This window comes from Chenopodium album, chromosome 9 (genome assembly GCF_948465745.1).
Source record: "Chenopodium album chromosome 9, dcCheAlbu1.1, whole genome shotgun sequence".
Classification (NCBI taxonomy): domain Eukaryota; kingdom Viridiplantae; phylum Streptophyta; class Magnoliopsida; order Caryophyllales; family Amaranthaceae; genus Chenopodium; species Chenopodium album.
This window is the reverse complement of record NC_137842.1, coordinates 68,487,985-68,505,759: the sequence shown is the minus strand read 5'-3', so window position 1 is coordinate 68,505,759 and position 17,775 is coordinate 68,487,985. Positions and strand designations below refer to the sequence as shown.

General features: G+C 34.5%; 2 protein-coding genes and 1 pseudogene across 2 annotated transcripts; 1 reads left to right on the top strand and 2 right to left on the bottom strand.

Moving 5' to 3' along the window:
- Positions 1-570: 570 nt before the first annotated feature.
- LOC145558061 (uncharacterized) lies at positions 571-2,461 on the bottom strand (annotated as a pseudogene).
- An 8,771-nt stretch (positions 2,462-11,232) lies between these two features.
- Positions 11,233-14,168, top strand: LOC145558060 (putative acetyltransferase At3g50280). The gene is made up of 2 exons (XM_081619211.1): positions 11,233-11,703; positions 12,809-14,168. The coding sequence occupies exons 1-2, from the start codon at positions 11,233-11,235 to the stop codon at positions 13,745-13,747; spliced, it is 1,410 nt and encodes a 469-aa protein (XP_081475337.1). The 3' UTR covers positions 13,748-14,168.
- Positions 14,169-14,582: 414 nt separating this feature from the next.
- Positions 14,583-16,254, bottom strand: LOC145560332 (scopoletin glucosyltransferase-like). Its single transcript, XM_081621589.1, has one exon. It carries the CDS (start codon positions 16,151-16,153, stop codon positions 14,702-14,704), a length of 1,452 nt encoding a protein of 483 aa, XP_081477715.1. The 5' UTR covers positions 16,154-16,254; the 3' UTR covers positions 14,583-14,701.
- Between the last annotated feature and the right edge of the window lie 1,521 nt (positions 16,255-17,775).

Genomic DNA, 17,775 nt, shown 5'->3' with positions numbered 1-17,775 from the left:
TAAGCCATCTATTATAGTCAAGAGTTACTTGCATCAATCAAGGACTATGATTTGCTCTATTCGATATGCCTATGTATTATCTGTTATCTCCATCACCTTTTCATAGTAAATTCAACATAAGCTTGTTCTAACTCATACAAGCTGTTCATCATCACCCCATAAGATGTTTACATTTTTTTTTTTTGGGTGCATTTAGGAATTTTGGATCTTTTTTTTGTTTGTGGGCCCTGTTCCAAATCGAAAAAGGGGCCCTTAATAATGTTAAAATTATACATTTTTTTAATCTATAATTTTGGCAATGCACAATTTTCCTATATACATTGCAAAATAAAAATGCTTTCATATAACAATGACATATTCAATTACGCAAAATTAAATTCGGATATTTTATTCATGTTGATAACAGTAACTAAATACAACTCAAGGCTCATATCAACTTAAGCTATATTAACTTCTATTTATTTGAAAAGTGATATTCTTCTAACGCTCTTTGAGGCAAAATCATCAATCAAGTTTTCATATACCACTTTCTCTAGAAGATCATTCTCAATTGCTATCATCGCCAATCCATTAAGTCTTTCTTATAGCATCGTAGAACGAAGATATGACTTCAATAGCTTTAACTTTGAAAAACTCCTTAACTGTCACAGGAATAATCAACAAAATTCTATATGCAATAGTAGCATTAGAAAAACAACCCACATCATTCAAAAATATCAAAATATCAAAAGGTCCTTTTATGTCATTGTGCAAAATTTCTGTAAGCAACTTCAACTCCACAAATAATTCATTCCCATCAATATCTGATTTTTCATTAGACATAAGTGCATTTTCAAAATTCAAACAAGAGGATTTCAAACTTAAATCATCCAATGACTTCATCCTTTGAGGAGTGAATAAGAAACCAAAAATATTTTCATATTCCTCAAATTGCTCAAATCTTTTATAAAGAGAACTAATAGCTTGATCAACAATATAAAGAAAGTAATCAACTCTAAATGATTCTTTTGGAGATAGAGGAGCATTTGATGAAGTGCTTGGATTCTCATCAAAATGTTTTTTATTTTTAATTTCATGCTTTTGGGGAAATATAGGATCAATATCCATTTCAATAGCTATTTCCTTAGCCTTACTCAAAGCATCATAAAAACCAGTTTCTCTATACCCCTCAAAAAAAGAAATCAACCCTCTTATTTTTTTAATAGCCACATCAATAAGCATATCCTTTGATTGTAATAGCTTGCTTACTAAATTAATTGCAAATAGTATTTCATACCAAATTACTATTGCAATTAAAAACTCAAAATCACCAAGCTCATTATTTGCTAAGGATTTAGCTTCACTCTTTATATTGTAATCCTTATCATTGCTATCGGCTACTTGAAGTAAAGCTTCTCGTATATCTGACATTTGAAATCTAATAGCCTTAACACTTTCAACACGACTTTCCCAACGAGTAGATGACAAAGACTTAACAGTTAGTCCTTTTACATTGTCTTTCAAGATTTGCCATCTCTTAGTAGAAGCCGTAAAAATTGTATATATACGTTGAATGACTCCAAAAAAGTCTCTAGCTTTACTACATGTGTTAGCCATATCACATAATGTCAAGTTTAAACTATGACAACCACAAGGAGTATAAAAAGCATTAGAATTTAAATCCAAAAATTTCTTTTGAACTCCTTGATGTTTTCCTTTCATATTAGATCCATTATCATAGCCTTGTCCTTGCACATCCATTATATCAAGATCAAGATTTTTCAATTCATTTTGTAAAACATCAAAAAGCCCTTGGCCAGTTGTATCATTTACATTCAAAAATCCTAAGAAAGATTCCTCACTGCAAACATTACAATTAGAGACATTCACATATCTTAATATCAATGACATTTGCTCTTGATGGCTAACATCGGGAGTACAATCAAGAATTACCGAGAAATATTTTGCTTGCTTTATCTTTCTAATGATTTCATTTTTTATTGCAGAACCAAGCAAAAGTATTAACTCGTTTTGAATTGTATGACCTAAATAATGAAAGTGAATATCATTATTAGTAATATGGTTGACATGTTCTTGAATGATTGGGTCAAACTCGGCCAACATTTCAATCAAGCCCAAAAAATTACCATTACTTTTTTGGTATAGTTTCCCATTTGAACCGCGAAAGGCTAGATTATGTTTGGCAAGAAATTTGATGATTGAAATAATTCTTTGCATTACTTTCTTCCAATGGTCTTTTTCTTTTTCAATTAGCATTTGAATCGTCTTATCAATAGTTTAATTCTTTTGAAACCTAAGACGCAACTCATACCAAGTAGTCATATTCTTAACATGATCTATGCTTGTCTCATGCTCTTTAAGTCTAAAGCCTACATGCCCCCAATCTGAAATTCCTTCATTTGTCAATTGTCCTCTTCCCATCCCTTTTTAAAATATTATATAGCAAAAACAATAGACTCTATCAAGCTCTTTGGAATAAACAAGCCAATCCCTATCACATTTCTCACCGTTTGATAAAACTCTAGTATACAAGTTAGCCGTAAATCGTCTAGAAGATTTATCTTTAGGACCTTTCACAATAGAATTATCTCTTTTAGGACCATTTTTCACTAATAAATCAATCATTTTAGAATCAAGACCATCCCAAACTCTAGGATAATATATATTAGGCACATAACTAGTTTCACGGTGATCAACATTATCATTAGGCATATCATCAATATTTTCAGCATTATTATCATTCTCAATAGGCACATCGTGAACATTGCAATTAACACTAGGCACATCATCAAAAATATTATCCACATCATCAACATTCTTCGCAATAGGCATATCACTAACAAGATCAACATTAACATTATTAATATCATCAACATCAACATTATTATTCTCAATAGGGACATCATCAACGGGCTCAACAAGAGGAACTTGAGGTTCTTTCATAACGAATTTATCATTGAGAATTAATTAACACTTCTAATTTTCTCTTTTTGTTACGCTTTTGAGATTCAGATTCATACTTCCTCCGTTCTATTAATATTGCAACAATGGACTTTTTGCACTATTCATCACTCTTGTTTGACCATATAATATGAGTTATACGTTAAGCAAAATATAGTCAAGTGGGATCTTGTTGGATTCGTCTCATAAAATACTTTCACAATATCAACTTTTTATAATTTTTACTCTTACACAATTATAGATATTTAGCATATAAAAGGTGTTTCGGGATGCGTAATTTCCTCCTTGTTGCAATATTAACAGAACGGAGGAAGTACTTTCTAGGAGGCATAATCTCAAAATCTCAAAAAAAAAAAAAATGGAAAAATTAGAAATAATAATCCCAACTTTCATCAACTTTGCTACAATAATCCCAACTTTGGTTTATTCTGGAATAATCCGAACTTTGGGGGTTGTTCTTTTTCTTCAATCCCAAAAACCGGTGACCGGTTTAATGGGTTAATCTTAAATTTTTTTTTTTAAAAGTGACATGTGTCACGAGTGAATTGGCTTAAACAAAAAAAACACCAAACCCCATAATCCCCACCACCAGCCAAACCCCCTAAAAACCACCAACCTAACACCAAAGGGCGGCGGCTGTTGCCCCTTACCCCTCCCCTTGCGCCGCTTGTTCCCCTCCCCCTGCACAAGTTTCCCCCTCCCCACTCGTCGGTCCTCCTTTTCCCGTTTTCCAACTACCCTTAATCGAAACCCCCAACCTCCTTCCACTCGAAAATCGCTTAAAACCACTTGTCCCACTGCCAAAACCCCTTCAAAACTCCTCGCAACCGTCGAAAACCCCAGCTGCTTAGGGTTTCGAGGTGGTTGGAGGAACGATTTGGGGATTTTGGCCGTGGGAAGGGTTTTCATCGGTGGATTCGGGGGTTTGGAGTGGTGGTTTCGTGGTATTGGAGTGGTGGTTTCGTGGGGAATGAGGGGTTTTACGGGGATGGAGGAAGACGGAAATGCGATGGGTTGTTTTGTAGGGCTGGCCGGCGAGTAAGTGGCGGCAGGATGGCAATGGGGTGGTGGTTAGGGTGGTGGGCTGGTGGGGGAAGGGGAGGTGCCGGGTGGTTTAGTGATTTTTGGGTTTTTTTTTTTCATTTTTTTTTAATTTTTTTTTAATTTTTTTGTTGTTTTTTTTTATTATTTTTTGGACCAATCAGAGCTTGACACGTGTCAAGTGACCTGATATAATAGGTCATTGACTTTTGTTGACCGGTTAGGGATTGAAGAAAAAGAGGAACCCCCAAAGTTCGGATTATTTCAGAATAAACCAAAGTTGGGATTATTGTAGCAAAATTGATGAAAGTTGGGATTATTATTTCTAATTTTTCCAAAAAAAAATTACAGTATCATATATATGGATTGAAAAAACCTGGAAAGCAGAAGCTTTATTTCAATCAATTGGACGAATTGGCAAATTACTCGATAACGTTGATTCTCAATCTTTGTTCAAAAGAATACGACCAATTTGGACCTTCAAAAAATAAAATTGTTAGATACAGAACTATTCTCCCATCTGCTGTATATCAATCAAATCTGCTATATATGTTTACGAATCTTAGAGCATCCATTTCTTTGATTTTGATGTCAGATGATTGTATAATTTTAATTCATTCATTCATTCGTATATAATTATTGATTGAATTTGTTTTATGATTGATTAGCTGTGCATTGGTTCTATTTTGAATGCCATTCATCTAAACTACCACAGTATGTATTTGTAGGATGTTAGATTAATTGTACATTTGTACGATACAACTAATTAGATTAATAGCGTGCAATAGTCTAGACTCTAGAATTTCCAGATATTATTAGCATTATGCTGAACTACAGAAGAGTATAAACAAAAATCAAAAATTAAAAATTGCTTCAATTGACATTAAAAAAAAAAAATCAAAAATAACAATGAAGATTGCTTCACGAGTTCACGAATTATCACAGAAAGAAGATGAACATAATAGTTAAAACATGTTGAGCAAAATTTTAGTTAAGCTCTACATAAAAGATAGAACAAATTCTCACTTAATGTCTTTGTTGCAACACGAGCAGGGCCGAAAAAAAAAAAGAAATAAAAATTGCTTCAATTCATCAATTGAAATTATCAAACCCAAAATTAATTAAAAACAAAAATAAAAAATTTACCATAAGACACGAAGCATTCAAAGCAGGGCCGAAAAAAAAAAAAAAAGAAATAAAAATTGCTTCAATTGAAATTATCAAACCCAGAAATAATTAAAAACAAAAATAAAAATTTACCTAAAATCGATTGCTTCAATTCGTTCCCCTCAAAAAGAAAAAAAAAATTGCTTCAACCCTTTAATTCGTTTTTGATTTTGTATAAAGTATAATTGTATCAATTGGGAATAGATAGATGAAGATGTTTGAATGGAAGATAACCCATATATATGGGAAAATAATTACCATTTGATAACAAGAAATTCGGAAGATTGAAATTGATTTCTTGACTGAGTTTATTTATTTTTTCCGTTGAAATTCCTTGTATGGGAAAATATGCAATACAATTTTCCATGATTGATGTAATTAGGGAGGAATTTGGAAACATGGAGAAATTAATATGGAAGGTTGAATTGATTGAATGCGATTATGGGAATTGGGAAAGTTGAATGCGTGAATGTTGTAGTGTTGCTTCTCCTTCCTCTTTGCTGTCTTCTGACGATAAAAACAAGATTTAGGTTTTTTTTTTTTTTTTTTTTTTTTTATTTTATTTTTTTTTTTTTATTTTTTTTTTTAAAATAATAATTGGAAAAAAATTGGGCCCTTTAAATTGGGGGCCCTTTAATAATAATACCTTGCACATGGCCTTCTACGGGCCTGCAGATGGGAATTAGTTAGAACAGAGAGTTTCAAGCAGGCTAGAGAGAGAGAGAGAGAGAGAGAGAGAGAGAGAGAGAGAGAGATAGCAGCCAAGGGATATGTGTATTGCAAATCAGAGTAGTTCACGATACAAGGCCTTCTTTTGAGAGGAAGGATCTCTCCAAAACAAACTTCAACAATATTTTCTGGATGCCTTCTCCCTAACCCATTAGCTCTATTTAATACAAAATTAAGCTAACAAACCCAAGTAAACAGCTAATACAGGGAATCTAAGTAACAACCAAATAACAAACTTATTTCAGAAATACTACTATGCCCTTTCCCCAAAACTGATTTCATAACAAACTTCCAGCTCAGCTCATCAAGCATTTTTCTGTTTAATTTTGGGCCTTCTCCTTGCATATGTGAAGCGAACCTCAGAGCTGATCCCTTGCAGATAGTTCTGACTTTTCTAACTTGTTATTGTGAGGTAGATTACTAGAAATATAAACAATGAAAATATTTGATCTGAAGAAAAACTTCTTGTGGAGTTTGCAGTGAAGTATACTGTCCATGATGCACTCATTGAGAAAAGTAGCAACTTCCACATCTTCCAAGTAGGTGTGGCGGGCATTGTAGATAAATTAAGGGAAAATCGTCTGCGTTGGTTTGGACATGTAAGACGGAGACCCGAGGGTGCACCGGTGCGAAGAGTGGAAGAGTGGGACCATGGAGGGATTAAACGAGGAAGAGGGAGACCAAAGATGACTTGGTTGGAAGGAGTGAGGAAGGATATGAAGTGCATGGATTTACGTGAGGATGAAGTTTTGGATCGTAAGGGATGGAGGAGAAAGATTTATGTTGATGACTACACGGAATAATCAAATTTGGTTCATGTTAGCCGACCCCACTTTTGGGATTAAGGCTTTGATTGATTGATTGATTGATTGATTGTGATCAGCTACTAAACACGTGGGGTGGAAGCTTATCATTAAGTCTTCAATTGGGTGCTGAAGGTGGTCTGAGCTTTAAGTATTTTGAGTATTATATCTGTTGATATGATAGAATCTGCATTGTTATATCCTTCGGGTAGCATGGAGCCCTGTTTCTAAGGAAGGGCATTTCTTTTTAAGGAGGTTGATTTTGATGCTGGTTTTTTGGTAGTTCTTTTAAAAAGAAAACGATGTTGGCTGGTGTGGTTATTATTCCCGATTCAAGTCCGTGATTGATGAATAGGATAGCCATGTCCTTGACTTCCTAGCTCGGATCATATAACTTGGAGCCATGAAGGGAAGAAAAACTATATGAAGCTAACCTTGTTCCAAAGCCATTTTTTGGGATATGTTAAACTCTTTGGCATGTTATGATCTTAAAGTTCGCCTTTCTTACTTGGAAAGTAAAATGCTTTGTTTGCATTTGGCCTTTTGAAATCATAGGGCTTGATTCATAATCTACTTAGTTCATATTGGAATATCTGATTATGGGATTTTCCATTTGGTACCATTGTACTTTTGGTACCCAATTTTTGTTTTTATTCCACACGGTACCGTTGTAATTTTGGCTTATTTTCTACTATAACATCCCGTTAAATAAAATACGTAGTATCAGTTTAGGGACTTCCTCTTATTATTATTTTTTTTTCTTTCTGATTCCAACTTCAATGTTTAATCCTTTATGATCATTATGACCCCCAAAACTTAGAACATTTTTTGCGCAAAATAAATTGAAATATGCAAATTGAGTTGGTCACTCCTTCCATCTCTACCCACTAGTTGGTCACTTTGCCAACCAAACTTTCCCAGATTAAGTGATGAACATGCTCGCTGGATCTTCCTTTTTGCGTTAACAGTCTTGGTGCTAGATTCATCCATGTTTCTCTACAAACTACTGTATTTTATATTCTCTCTTGCACTAATGTCCACGGCCCACCCTGTTGATCACTTGACTGATCCTTATTTGATCTTGGTGACAAGGCAGTAAATTATGATAGCCACACCAATGCTTTATGATGGTCCTTATTTGATCTTGGTGATCCTTATTTGATCTTAGGTAGGTAACTTTTTACTCTCTGATTACAATAGGTCTTCAGTAAGTTCAGTTAATTATGATGGTCACACCCATACACCCTGTTGTATACACCTTCCATTTTTACAAAGTTCTTTTCATTTGAGGAAATTCAAGTTTATCTCCTAGATAAACATGATAAGTATATCCCAGGGTACTTTCGTAAAAATGCAGTAAAAGTTGGGTTATTTATGTAAATTTGACATTAACTGAAAATTCAACTCCGTCAAATACTGTTTGTCACTTTGGTAAACAATTGTTTCTGGAAAAATCTTCAAAATGTAATTTTCGTCAGCAAATTCTGTGAACAATCATTGGTGATGCACGGTGGTGATGGTAGATATGGTGGTTATGGGGTTTGTTTTTCTTCTCTCTCCTCATCTACATTTTCTTATGTTTTTATGGCGGAATGGCTGCCCGATTTAGCCGCAAAGCGGCAGTTAGGTGATGCTTTCCCTAAAGGGTTTGTATGGCCCTACTTTACACACTTTGCTATTAGGGTTTTTATTTGTTCGGCCGGCCGGGCTACAGCCGCGAAGCGGCGTCACGGAGTTAGTTTGTGGCGGAATTGTTGGCGGTGGAACACGAGACTCTTTGACGGTGGTGGCTGTGATGGATTTTGGAGAGGAAAGGTTAAGGTTGGGGGGAATGGCGTCATCTTCTTCCTCTTCGAGCTCTTCCATGGCTTCACACTAATAACGGCATGCCTTCAAAAGGTTTACACTGTTAAGTTAGTGGGTCTTTCATTTTTTTTAACTTTTTCCTTTTTATTTTCAGATTTAATATTATTTTATATAACTTACACAATTCCATATGCATTTATTTACCAATTTGCCATGGGATTTACCAATTTTGTTTATCTAGGAGATAAATGGGGGTCTCCTCCTTTTCATTTGTTAGAGATATAAAGACCTAAGAAACAAATAGGCCAAGTCGGGCTAAAATTATAGTATCTCCTTGACAAAAAAGGGATAAAGTAAAAGTTGAAAATTGTCTATCCATTTCCTGTTAAGTGTGTTTTTTTTTTTTTGGGAGATAAAACGCCGAGCAATATATTAATCAAGGGAAGAAGTGTCCGAGAGTACATAGGTAGAAACCTCGCTAAAACAATGGTTAACCTAGACTTGCTCAACTCCAATTGGCTTAAGCTTAGCAAGATGGTGGGCAACGTTATTGCCGTCACGTTTTACGTGAGACCAAGAAAATAAATTAAACTTGCTACTAAGAGAGAGGATGTCTTCAAGCACATTATCAAAGTCAAAAGTAGATCACCCAAGCCTTTTGGCAAGCTTCACCGCAAGCACGACGCCTTCCCTTCCCCTATCACTAGGGGCTAAGTGGCTTTAATTATGCAAGCAACCACAAACAACACAACACCCTTGTTCTGAAATTATTTTTACTACTATTATAATTCTTTTATATATTTACTGTTTTTTTTTTTGCACTTCCTCGAGAGTCTATTATGGATTACTAATTAGAATGTCTATTTGAAGCCATTTAAAGGAGTCGGTAAGTTTCACCAAAAAAAAAATAAAAAGGAGTCGGTAAGTGAAACAAAAAAAACAAAAGCCTTGGTTAAATTTTGAAATTGGTGAGTCCAGAACACCTGAGAATTCTCATGTATGATGTATTGATGTTTGTATGTGGGTGGGTGGGGACGTGAAGCGGTGTAGTACTATCTTGATTGTAACTTTGAGGCAATTATGCTGGAGATATTTTTCCTGTAATGATTGATTTATTGAGATTTTGTTGGGGACTTGGGCAGTAGTGAATACTTGTATTCTTTTGTGCGGATCGGAGTGGCGGAGGACCTAGTAAGGCTAGTAATTTGTCTTTATCTTCCCTGTTATTTTCATCTATCTTCCATACTTTTATATTTTATCTATCCTCCTCTTCTTTTCATCAAACTTCTGATATCCCTGAGCTTGTTGGAGATTACACTAATCTTATGGGGTTATTTTCATCTATCTTCCATACTTTTATATTTTGTCTATCCTCCCTCTTCTTTTCATCAAACTTCTGATATCCCTGAGCTTGTTGGAGATTACACTAATCTTATGGCCTGGTTAATATAATACGTACTTAATGTCTAAGAGATAGACTTGTCAAGTCCTGACCCGACGCGGGTTCAAACTTAACCCAATTCGACCCATTTATCAGTATTTTGTGATGATATTATGTTTTTACATTGTTTGAGTTTTTTTTTTTTTTTTTTCCACACCCCGAAACCTAACCTAAGCCCGACTTGTTGATTTGTAATAGTGGAAATATGTATTCATCACAAACTACCAAAATATATACTTGTACAAACCAAGTGCATGCTCATTTACCAATATTGTTGACAATGAAGACATATACTCTCTCTATTTTTTAATTATTGCACCATTTGTCTTTTAAAGAAATTTCATATATATTGCACTATATCCATTTTAGGAAACAAAATATCTCTATTCACATTGCAAATACCATATGTACCTTTACTTTTAACACTTGATTATTTAGTTAGGGTTTATATCATATGAATTATTTTGTATTTTACCCCCTTCTTTTTTTTTTTTTTTGCTACTATCAAAAAAAGTGTGCTCAACCTCTATGGTGTAACAATAGAAGAACGGAAAAAGTATGATAATTGTATTATGACATCCTTCATCTTACGTTAAAGAAATTTTGATATAATCTAACATGATTCATGAAAACACTAATCATGATTCATGAGGATTCTTGACTAAACACTCTCAACTAACTCCAATTATATTGGGAAATAATGTCATGTTTTTTTTTTATTTGGTAGGTTCCACTTACTTTTTTGGGAAATAATGTCATGTTTTTTTTTTATTTGGTAGGTTCACTCAATTTTAACTTTTATAATAATCACTTCTTCAAAAACTTTTCATTTTCTGATTTTTTAAAAATTAAAGCAATAAATTTCACCCTCACGTGCTTTAATTTTACTCTTTGCATAGGAAGACTCTTAATTTCTTATTTCCCGTAAAAAAATAAGAAATGATCAGAACTTAAGAAACAGAGGGAGTATTGACATGTGCTTACTTTCTCTCCTCCATTTTTCTTCCTTGCTCATAAATGGTGGCCCTAGTTTGGTACAGCCCGTTATTAACCCAAACCAATCCTTGTGACCCGTCCAACAAATGCTTTACACGGTTACACCCATGCTTGAGAACTATTCTCCATGTTGGTTTATATTCAGTAGGCTAATGATAAAGCATCGTCCATCCTATAAATATGAAGTCATGAACATTATTTGAACTTGCAAACCAAAGAGACAAAATAAGAGAGCATTAGTTAAGCTCCAAACCACAAATAATAAAAAAGAAAAAAAAAAAATAAAACATGGTGAAAGAGGCAGAAGTGAACTTCATCTCAGAATGCTTCATCCATCCAGATCCCGAGATTGTTAGTGAAGCCTTAAAGAAACCTTACCACTTAAGCCCTATGGACCTTGACATGCTATGCTATGATCACATGCAAAAAGGTCTCATGTATACCAAACCTTACAATGCAGGTTTTCAAACTGAGGTTTTTCTGCAGAAACTTAAACTCTCCCTTTCTCTTTCTCTCCTCCATTTCTACCCACTAGCTGGCCGCTTTGCGACCCAAACTTTCCCAGATGAACATGCTTGTTGCATCTTCCTTGATTGTGTCAACAGCCTTGGTGCTAGATTCATCCATGCTTCCCTAGACTCTACTGTATCTGACATTCTCTCCTGCACTGACGTTCATCCCATTTTCAGATCTTTTTTTAATCTCGGTGATAAGGCAGTTAATTATGATGGCCACACTAATGCTCTATCATCACTCCAGGTAAATTATTATGACTACTGTTACTACTACATACAGTTAATTATGGCCATTGACGGTTGACGCACCTTATTGTATACAAATTTTACGAATTGCTTGACTCACTAATATTAGTTAATCTTCTTGTCAAATGAATAGTGCTCACTCCCTCCAGTTCTGTTATCTATTTCTATTTGTTCCTTAATTTGGTTACAATTCCTCACTCACTCATCTTAGATTATTAGTGTGTTTTGACAACTTATCCTACATTCAACAATCAACACTCTCTTTTCTACCTTACACTTGAACAAACCGTAATTACAAATTTTTTTTAGTGTTATTTATACTTTATGTATCTCCTAATTTTTCTTACACATAAGTATAAAACCCATTTGCTTCTCTTTCTTACCCTTTTTGATTTCTGCTGTTACAATAGCCACATTTTTCATATAATTCCAAGGCAATTATGTACACATAGAATCAATCAATCAATCAATCAAAGCCTTAATCGCATAAGTGGAGTCGGCCACATGAACCAAATTTGATTATTCCGTGTAGTCATCTACATAAATCTTCATTCTCTATCCCTTGCGATCCAATGCTTCATACTCATGCAAATCCATATACTTCATATTGTTTCTAACTCCTTTCAACCAAGTCAATTTCGGTCTACCTTTGTATATATAGATCTATTTAAAAAATAAAAATGTATACATAGAGATCTATTTAAAAAAAAAAATGAATACATGGAGATATTTTTACATTAATTATTGAGGTATTGTTTGGGGAATGGGAAGCATATGCTTTCTTATATACCTTATACTTTGTCTCTATTACAACCTATTCCTACCTTTTCTTTCTATGGAAATTATGATCCTTGTGTTCTACTTATAGTTATGTGTTAAAAAAGTACATAAAAAGGGTTTTCCAATTTGAAATTAAGTACGAGTATAAAAGTGGTTAAAAAGGGTTTTCCAATCATGATGTACTTAAAAGATTTATGAGTGAAATCATGAAGTAGTTTTTGAATTTTTTATGCTCTATATTCTCGCCTTTTGTCAATCCTATGGTACTAGTATATATATAGAGTACATGAGTAACATTGCTATAACATGTGAACATTGTGTAGGTTACAGAGCTTGTAGATGGGCTATTCATCGGATTTTCCATTAGCCATTCAGTAGGGGATGGCACGTCCCTTATACATTATATCACCACCTTGTCAGAGATTTTCAACTCTGTTGGTAACAAACTGCAGAATGGGGAAGAACTAACCTATGCTACCATCTCTAGGAAACCAATCTTTAAGCCCTTCTTTCCTGATGGATATGGCCCATTTCTTAAGCTACCATATGTTGAACCATCTAAATTTTTGGCCTGGAAAAATCCTGTCCCCATTAGAGAAAAAATATTTCACTTTTCAAGAGTGTCAATGTCAAGGCTCAAAGCCAGAGCAAACAACAACATACATCATGGAGGAACCCATAAAAATGAAATTTCTACTTTCCAAGCGATGTCGGGGCTTATTTGGAGGGCTATTACCCGAGCTCGAAAACTAGATCCTGAAATGGAGACTAACTGTTCTCTAACCGTGAACTTGAGGCCTCGTTTGATTCCCCCACTTCCGCAAGAATACTTTGGGAATTATTTCTCCTGGATTAAGGCCAGTTGCAAAGTTGGGGAGCTCTTAAACAGTGACTTGGGCTGGGGTTCATTGTTGCTTCATGCAAGTATAAAAAACATGGATGATCAAGCAATTAATGAATCTATTAGGAAGTATTGTGAGGCTCCATCTATAGGCCAACTTGCTAATGATTCCACATTCTTTGGGCCTAATCATGTGAAAATTGTCGGGTCGCATAGGTTCAATTTGTTTGGGAATGAATTTGGAATGGGGAGACCCGTGGCTATTCGTGCTGGAAAGGGAAACAAAGTTGATGGAAGAGTGGCTGCTAGTCAAGGAAGTGAAGGGGAAGGGAGCGTTGATCTAGAGGTTTGCCTTGTGCCTCTAACTATGAACGCTCTTGAAACGGATGAAGAGTTTATGAGTTTTGTTGCACTAAGTTAATTCCTTCAAAGATCTAGTGTTCGTGTTAGGATGCGAGTCCAATAAGTCTAATATGCATCTGACGGATTTGTTGTTGTGTCGCAATGTTATTAGGGTTGGGAGTATGCTGCGCTCTGGGCTGGAGAGTGCTATGGTCCACTCAGCCTGTGTGGTTTTATGGTTTAGGTGTCTGGTTTGTACTTGTGTGTTTGCTACTGGACTACAGTTGTGTTTTTTTTTACTACTGAACAGTTTCTTGTGGGTTGCAAATTTAGCACATAGCAAGTTAATTAATCAGTCAAGGTTAGCGAAATTTGACCAGAAAATCTAAGCTAATCTTGGACTGAGTATTTATATATGGTTCAATATCATTTCAGTGTTTTTGTTATCATTGTAAATTTGTAATTGTTGGAGTGTTAATGCATTTTAATTTACAAATGACTATTGGTCCATAAATTTCCTAATTATTGGAGTGTTAATGCATTTTAAATTAGAAATGAGTATTGGTCCATAAACTTACCTATACACAAAAGAACTTAAGAAATTCTTGTACATCACTTCGACTATACGAGTAGCATAAAAATGTTTTGAGATATAGAATTATAGATGGTAGATACAACCTTAAATATTGTTTGCACTTTTTACTTGTTAATCTTGTTTTCTTGTGTATTGAGGCGGTATGAAAACCTTCACCGTTGCATATCAATGCTTATGATAAGGTGTTGTAAATGCCATCATGCTCCATGGCCTGCGCAGTCAAAATGCTGAGGTATGGAGGTTCTAGAAATGGGATTGGACTACCTGCTGTTCATGATCACCCCAAAAGACAATTTCGATGCTTACCTTCTTTTCTCCATTTGATCATGAACGTGTTTTAGACATTCTCTATCTAAATGCAGAAAAAATGATTAACGTAAAGGAAGCAACAACTTGGTACAATAACCATTTTATTATCAAGGACTTAGATCATTAGATCTAACTCTTGTGTGCTTTCAATTCTTCAATTAAGGCACTTAAATGAGAGTAGGATGAGCCTCCTTCAGAAATAGCCAACCTTGCCATCTCTTTGCACTCCTTAGCCCTCTTTCTCATGTCTTGAGCTTCTTCACCAATTAATATTTTTGCCATTGCATTCAAGATCTCTTTATTACCAATGGTGATATTGTGGCTTCCCGTCCTTGGTACCCATTTTTTCGCGCCCACCGGAACACCTATCTTTAACACATCCGTGACCAGTTTCTCATTATAAAATTGTTCAGCATGAAACGGCCAGGTAACCATAGGTACGCCTGATACCACCCCTTCTAGTATTGAGTTCCAACCACAATGAGTCACAAACCCACTCACGCCACGATGATCAAGAATAATCTGTTGTGGGGCCCAACCTCTTATGATCAAACCTCGACCCTCTATCCTTGCCGCGAACCCTTGTGGGACCCACTCCTTGTTATCCTTGCTCCTTACAACTAGGATAAAATTTTGACCAAGGGCCTCAAGAGATATTGCTATCTCATGTAACTGAGCATCTGATAAATTCGACATACTCCCAAGACAAACATAAATCACTGAATCAGGATCTTTCTCATCAAGCCACCTCGTACATTCATTTATATCCATTGAAGAATTTTTCCCTCTATGAAATGCTTCATTGTCTTCTCTTCTGTTGAAGTAAAGTGAAAACGGTCCAATATGCCAATGTTTCATCCCCATAACCCTTGCATAGTAGTCAGCATAACCAGGTTCTAACTCATAATAGCTGTTCATTATCACTCCATTACAAGCTTTCATCGCGGCTCTTATTTTATCCATCAGTTCTAGTAGGAAAATCGGACCTTCTTTTTTGTCGTAAGGGGACAATTCTGATTTTGTAAATTTTATTTTATGAGGAAGATCACCAGGAACAACAAAAGTGTCTGAATCATACAAAAGATTCTTGTGTGATTCGTATTGAAGTAAGTTGTAAGTGATGCATTGAGAAAAGTAACTACTTCCATGGAACATTAAACATGGAATTCCAAACTCAATAGCCACGGAATTAGCCCAATGGATGAAATGATCAGCTACCAAACAATTGGGTTGGCATTTTTGAAGGAGGTTTGTGAAAGGTTGTTGAAGAAGGTCGATGGCCTTGAAGAAACGCCTAAACATGTCTGTTGAGGTTAGAGAATCTGCATTCTCACACCCTTTTGGGAGTCCTGCTTCATCATACGGAAATTTTATTGTAAGGAGTTCGATTTCAAGGCCATCTTTTTGGGTATGTATTTGGATGGTTTCTGCGAAATAGTTTACATTATCAGGTGTGGTAACAATGGTAGATTTGATTTTCCGAGTTGCGAATAACCTAGCCATGTCCATAAATGGGATCATATGGCCAGGAGCCATAAAAGGGAGGAAAACTATGTGAAGTTGATCTTGCTCCGAACTCATCTTAGTTTTCCCACTCTTGAGTTTTGATTAGAAGGTTTGCTTACCTTGACTTTAGCTCTTGAGAGAGGACAATGGAGTAGAGAGAAGGTTTAAGGGAGCTGGTTAACTACTGTAGTGCCATTGTCAATTTATTTCGCACAGAATTATTTAATATGATAATTAAAGTTGCACCTAACCTAATCATCTACGAGTAGTTTATTAATTTTGTTGTTGGAGTAGTTGAACGCTTGAACATGTCTTTTTACTTTTCTTCATTTTCCTTTGTGCTTGTCATTTTCAAGCCGGATATATAAATTAACTTCTATGTCTCAATGGTCAATGTAATTGCACTATTTGTTTTTTCACAGTTTAAAATACATTAGTTTGACCATAAACTATTTATTTATTTTTATTTTTAAATATATATTGTGCATTAGTAAAATTTATAAAATGTTAATAAATTGAAAATATATGTTAAAATGCTTACAATAAGAATATAAGATCACACCTACTATGTTCATAGATATATTCATGAGAATTATGAATTTATGATCAAAGATAATTTTGACCATAAAAAATGAAATGTAGGAATTAGAGTATTTTGTTTTAAATCCAAGGAAATTGAATAATTTTGATTGACGAAAGGTGGGAATGGTAATAATTCATCATGTTTTGTGGAAAGTTCTAATTTCTATGATTTTCTAAATCCCCATTTTCAATTTTAAAATTGTTTATTTAGAGATGGTTGGTCCCATCATCTCCCCCCAAGTGGTTGGGGCCCATGGGGGGACCTCCCCATATCTTACCATAAAAAAAAAAAAAAAGTAGCATATACTCCGTACTTTGTATTCAATCACAAAAAAAATAAATATTGCTTTATTTTTTAATGGTAATGCTATATGCAACCTTAAGAATTTAACATACTTCCTTTAATAGTACTAAGTTGGGAATTTATCAACAATTTACGAGTAAATCGGTGTAATAAATGTTTATTTATTGTCTTTTCTTTCCATTATTAACTTCTTATATGCAGCCCTTAGGGTCTGTTCTCTTACGTTGAAATTCAATTCAGTTCAGCTCAGCTTAGTTCAGCTCATCTCAGCTCCGCTCCTAATTTCCTACTTTTATAAAATATTCAATTTAGCTTAGTTCAATTCAGTTCAGCTCATTTCAGTTCAGTTCAGCTCAGTTGAGTTCAGTCAATGAGAACAAGCCCTTAGGGTTGTATATATCTTTTTCCATTTTTAAGTAAAGTCCTATATTGAAAAATGTTTTTTTTGTTATATATATATATATATATATATATATATATATATATATATATATATATATATATATATATATATATTTTATTTTATAAGGTTACTCCGTATGAAACAAAGGAAATATCTAAAATTCTCTTGGAATTTGTTTTCACAAATTTGTTTTCCATTTAAGTGCCTTGCTTTCCCTTCACTTGCACAGTGGAGTGCAAAATTGGTTAATCTGATTAGCAAATTTTAATAATCTCTCCATTTCATAATATTACTTCCATTTAGAACATTTTGACTGTTAAAATATTAGAGAAAGTTTTCTAAATTTCTGTTTATGTATAAAAACAAACATTATCATATGAGATGTAGTTTTATTCGTCTCGATGTGTA

Bases quoted from the DNA above. Each gene is read 5' to 3' on its own strand.
- LOC145558060 (XM_081619211.1), top strand. From the start codon at position 11,233: ATGGTGAAAGAGGCAGAAGTGAACTTCATCTCAGAATGCTTCATCCAT. The intron at 11,704-12,808 runs GTAAATTATTAT...AACATTGTGTAG, and splicing joins ATGCTCTATCATCACTCCAG to GTTACAGAGCTTGTAGATGG.
- LOC145560332 (XM_081621589.1), bottom strand. From the start codon at position 16,153: ATGAGTTCGGAGCAAGATCAACTTCACATAGTTTTCCTCCCTTTTATG.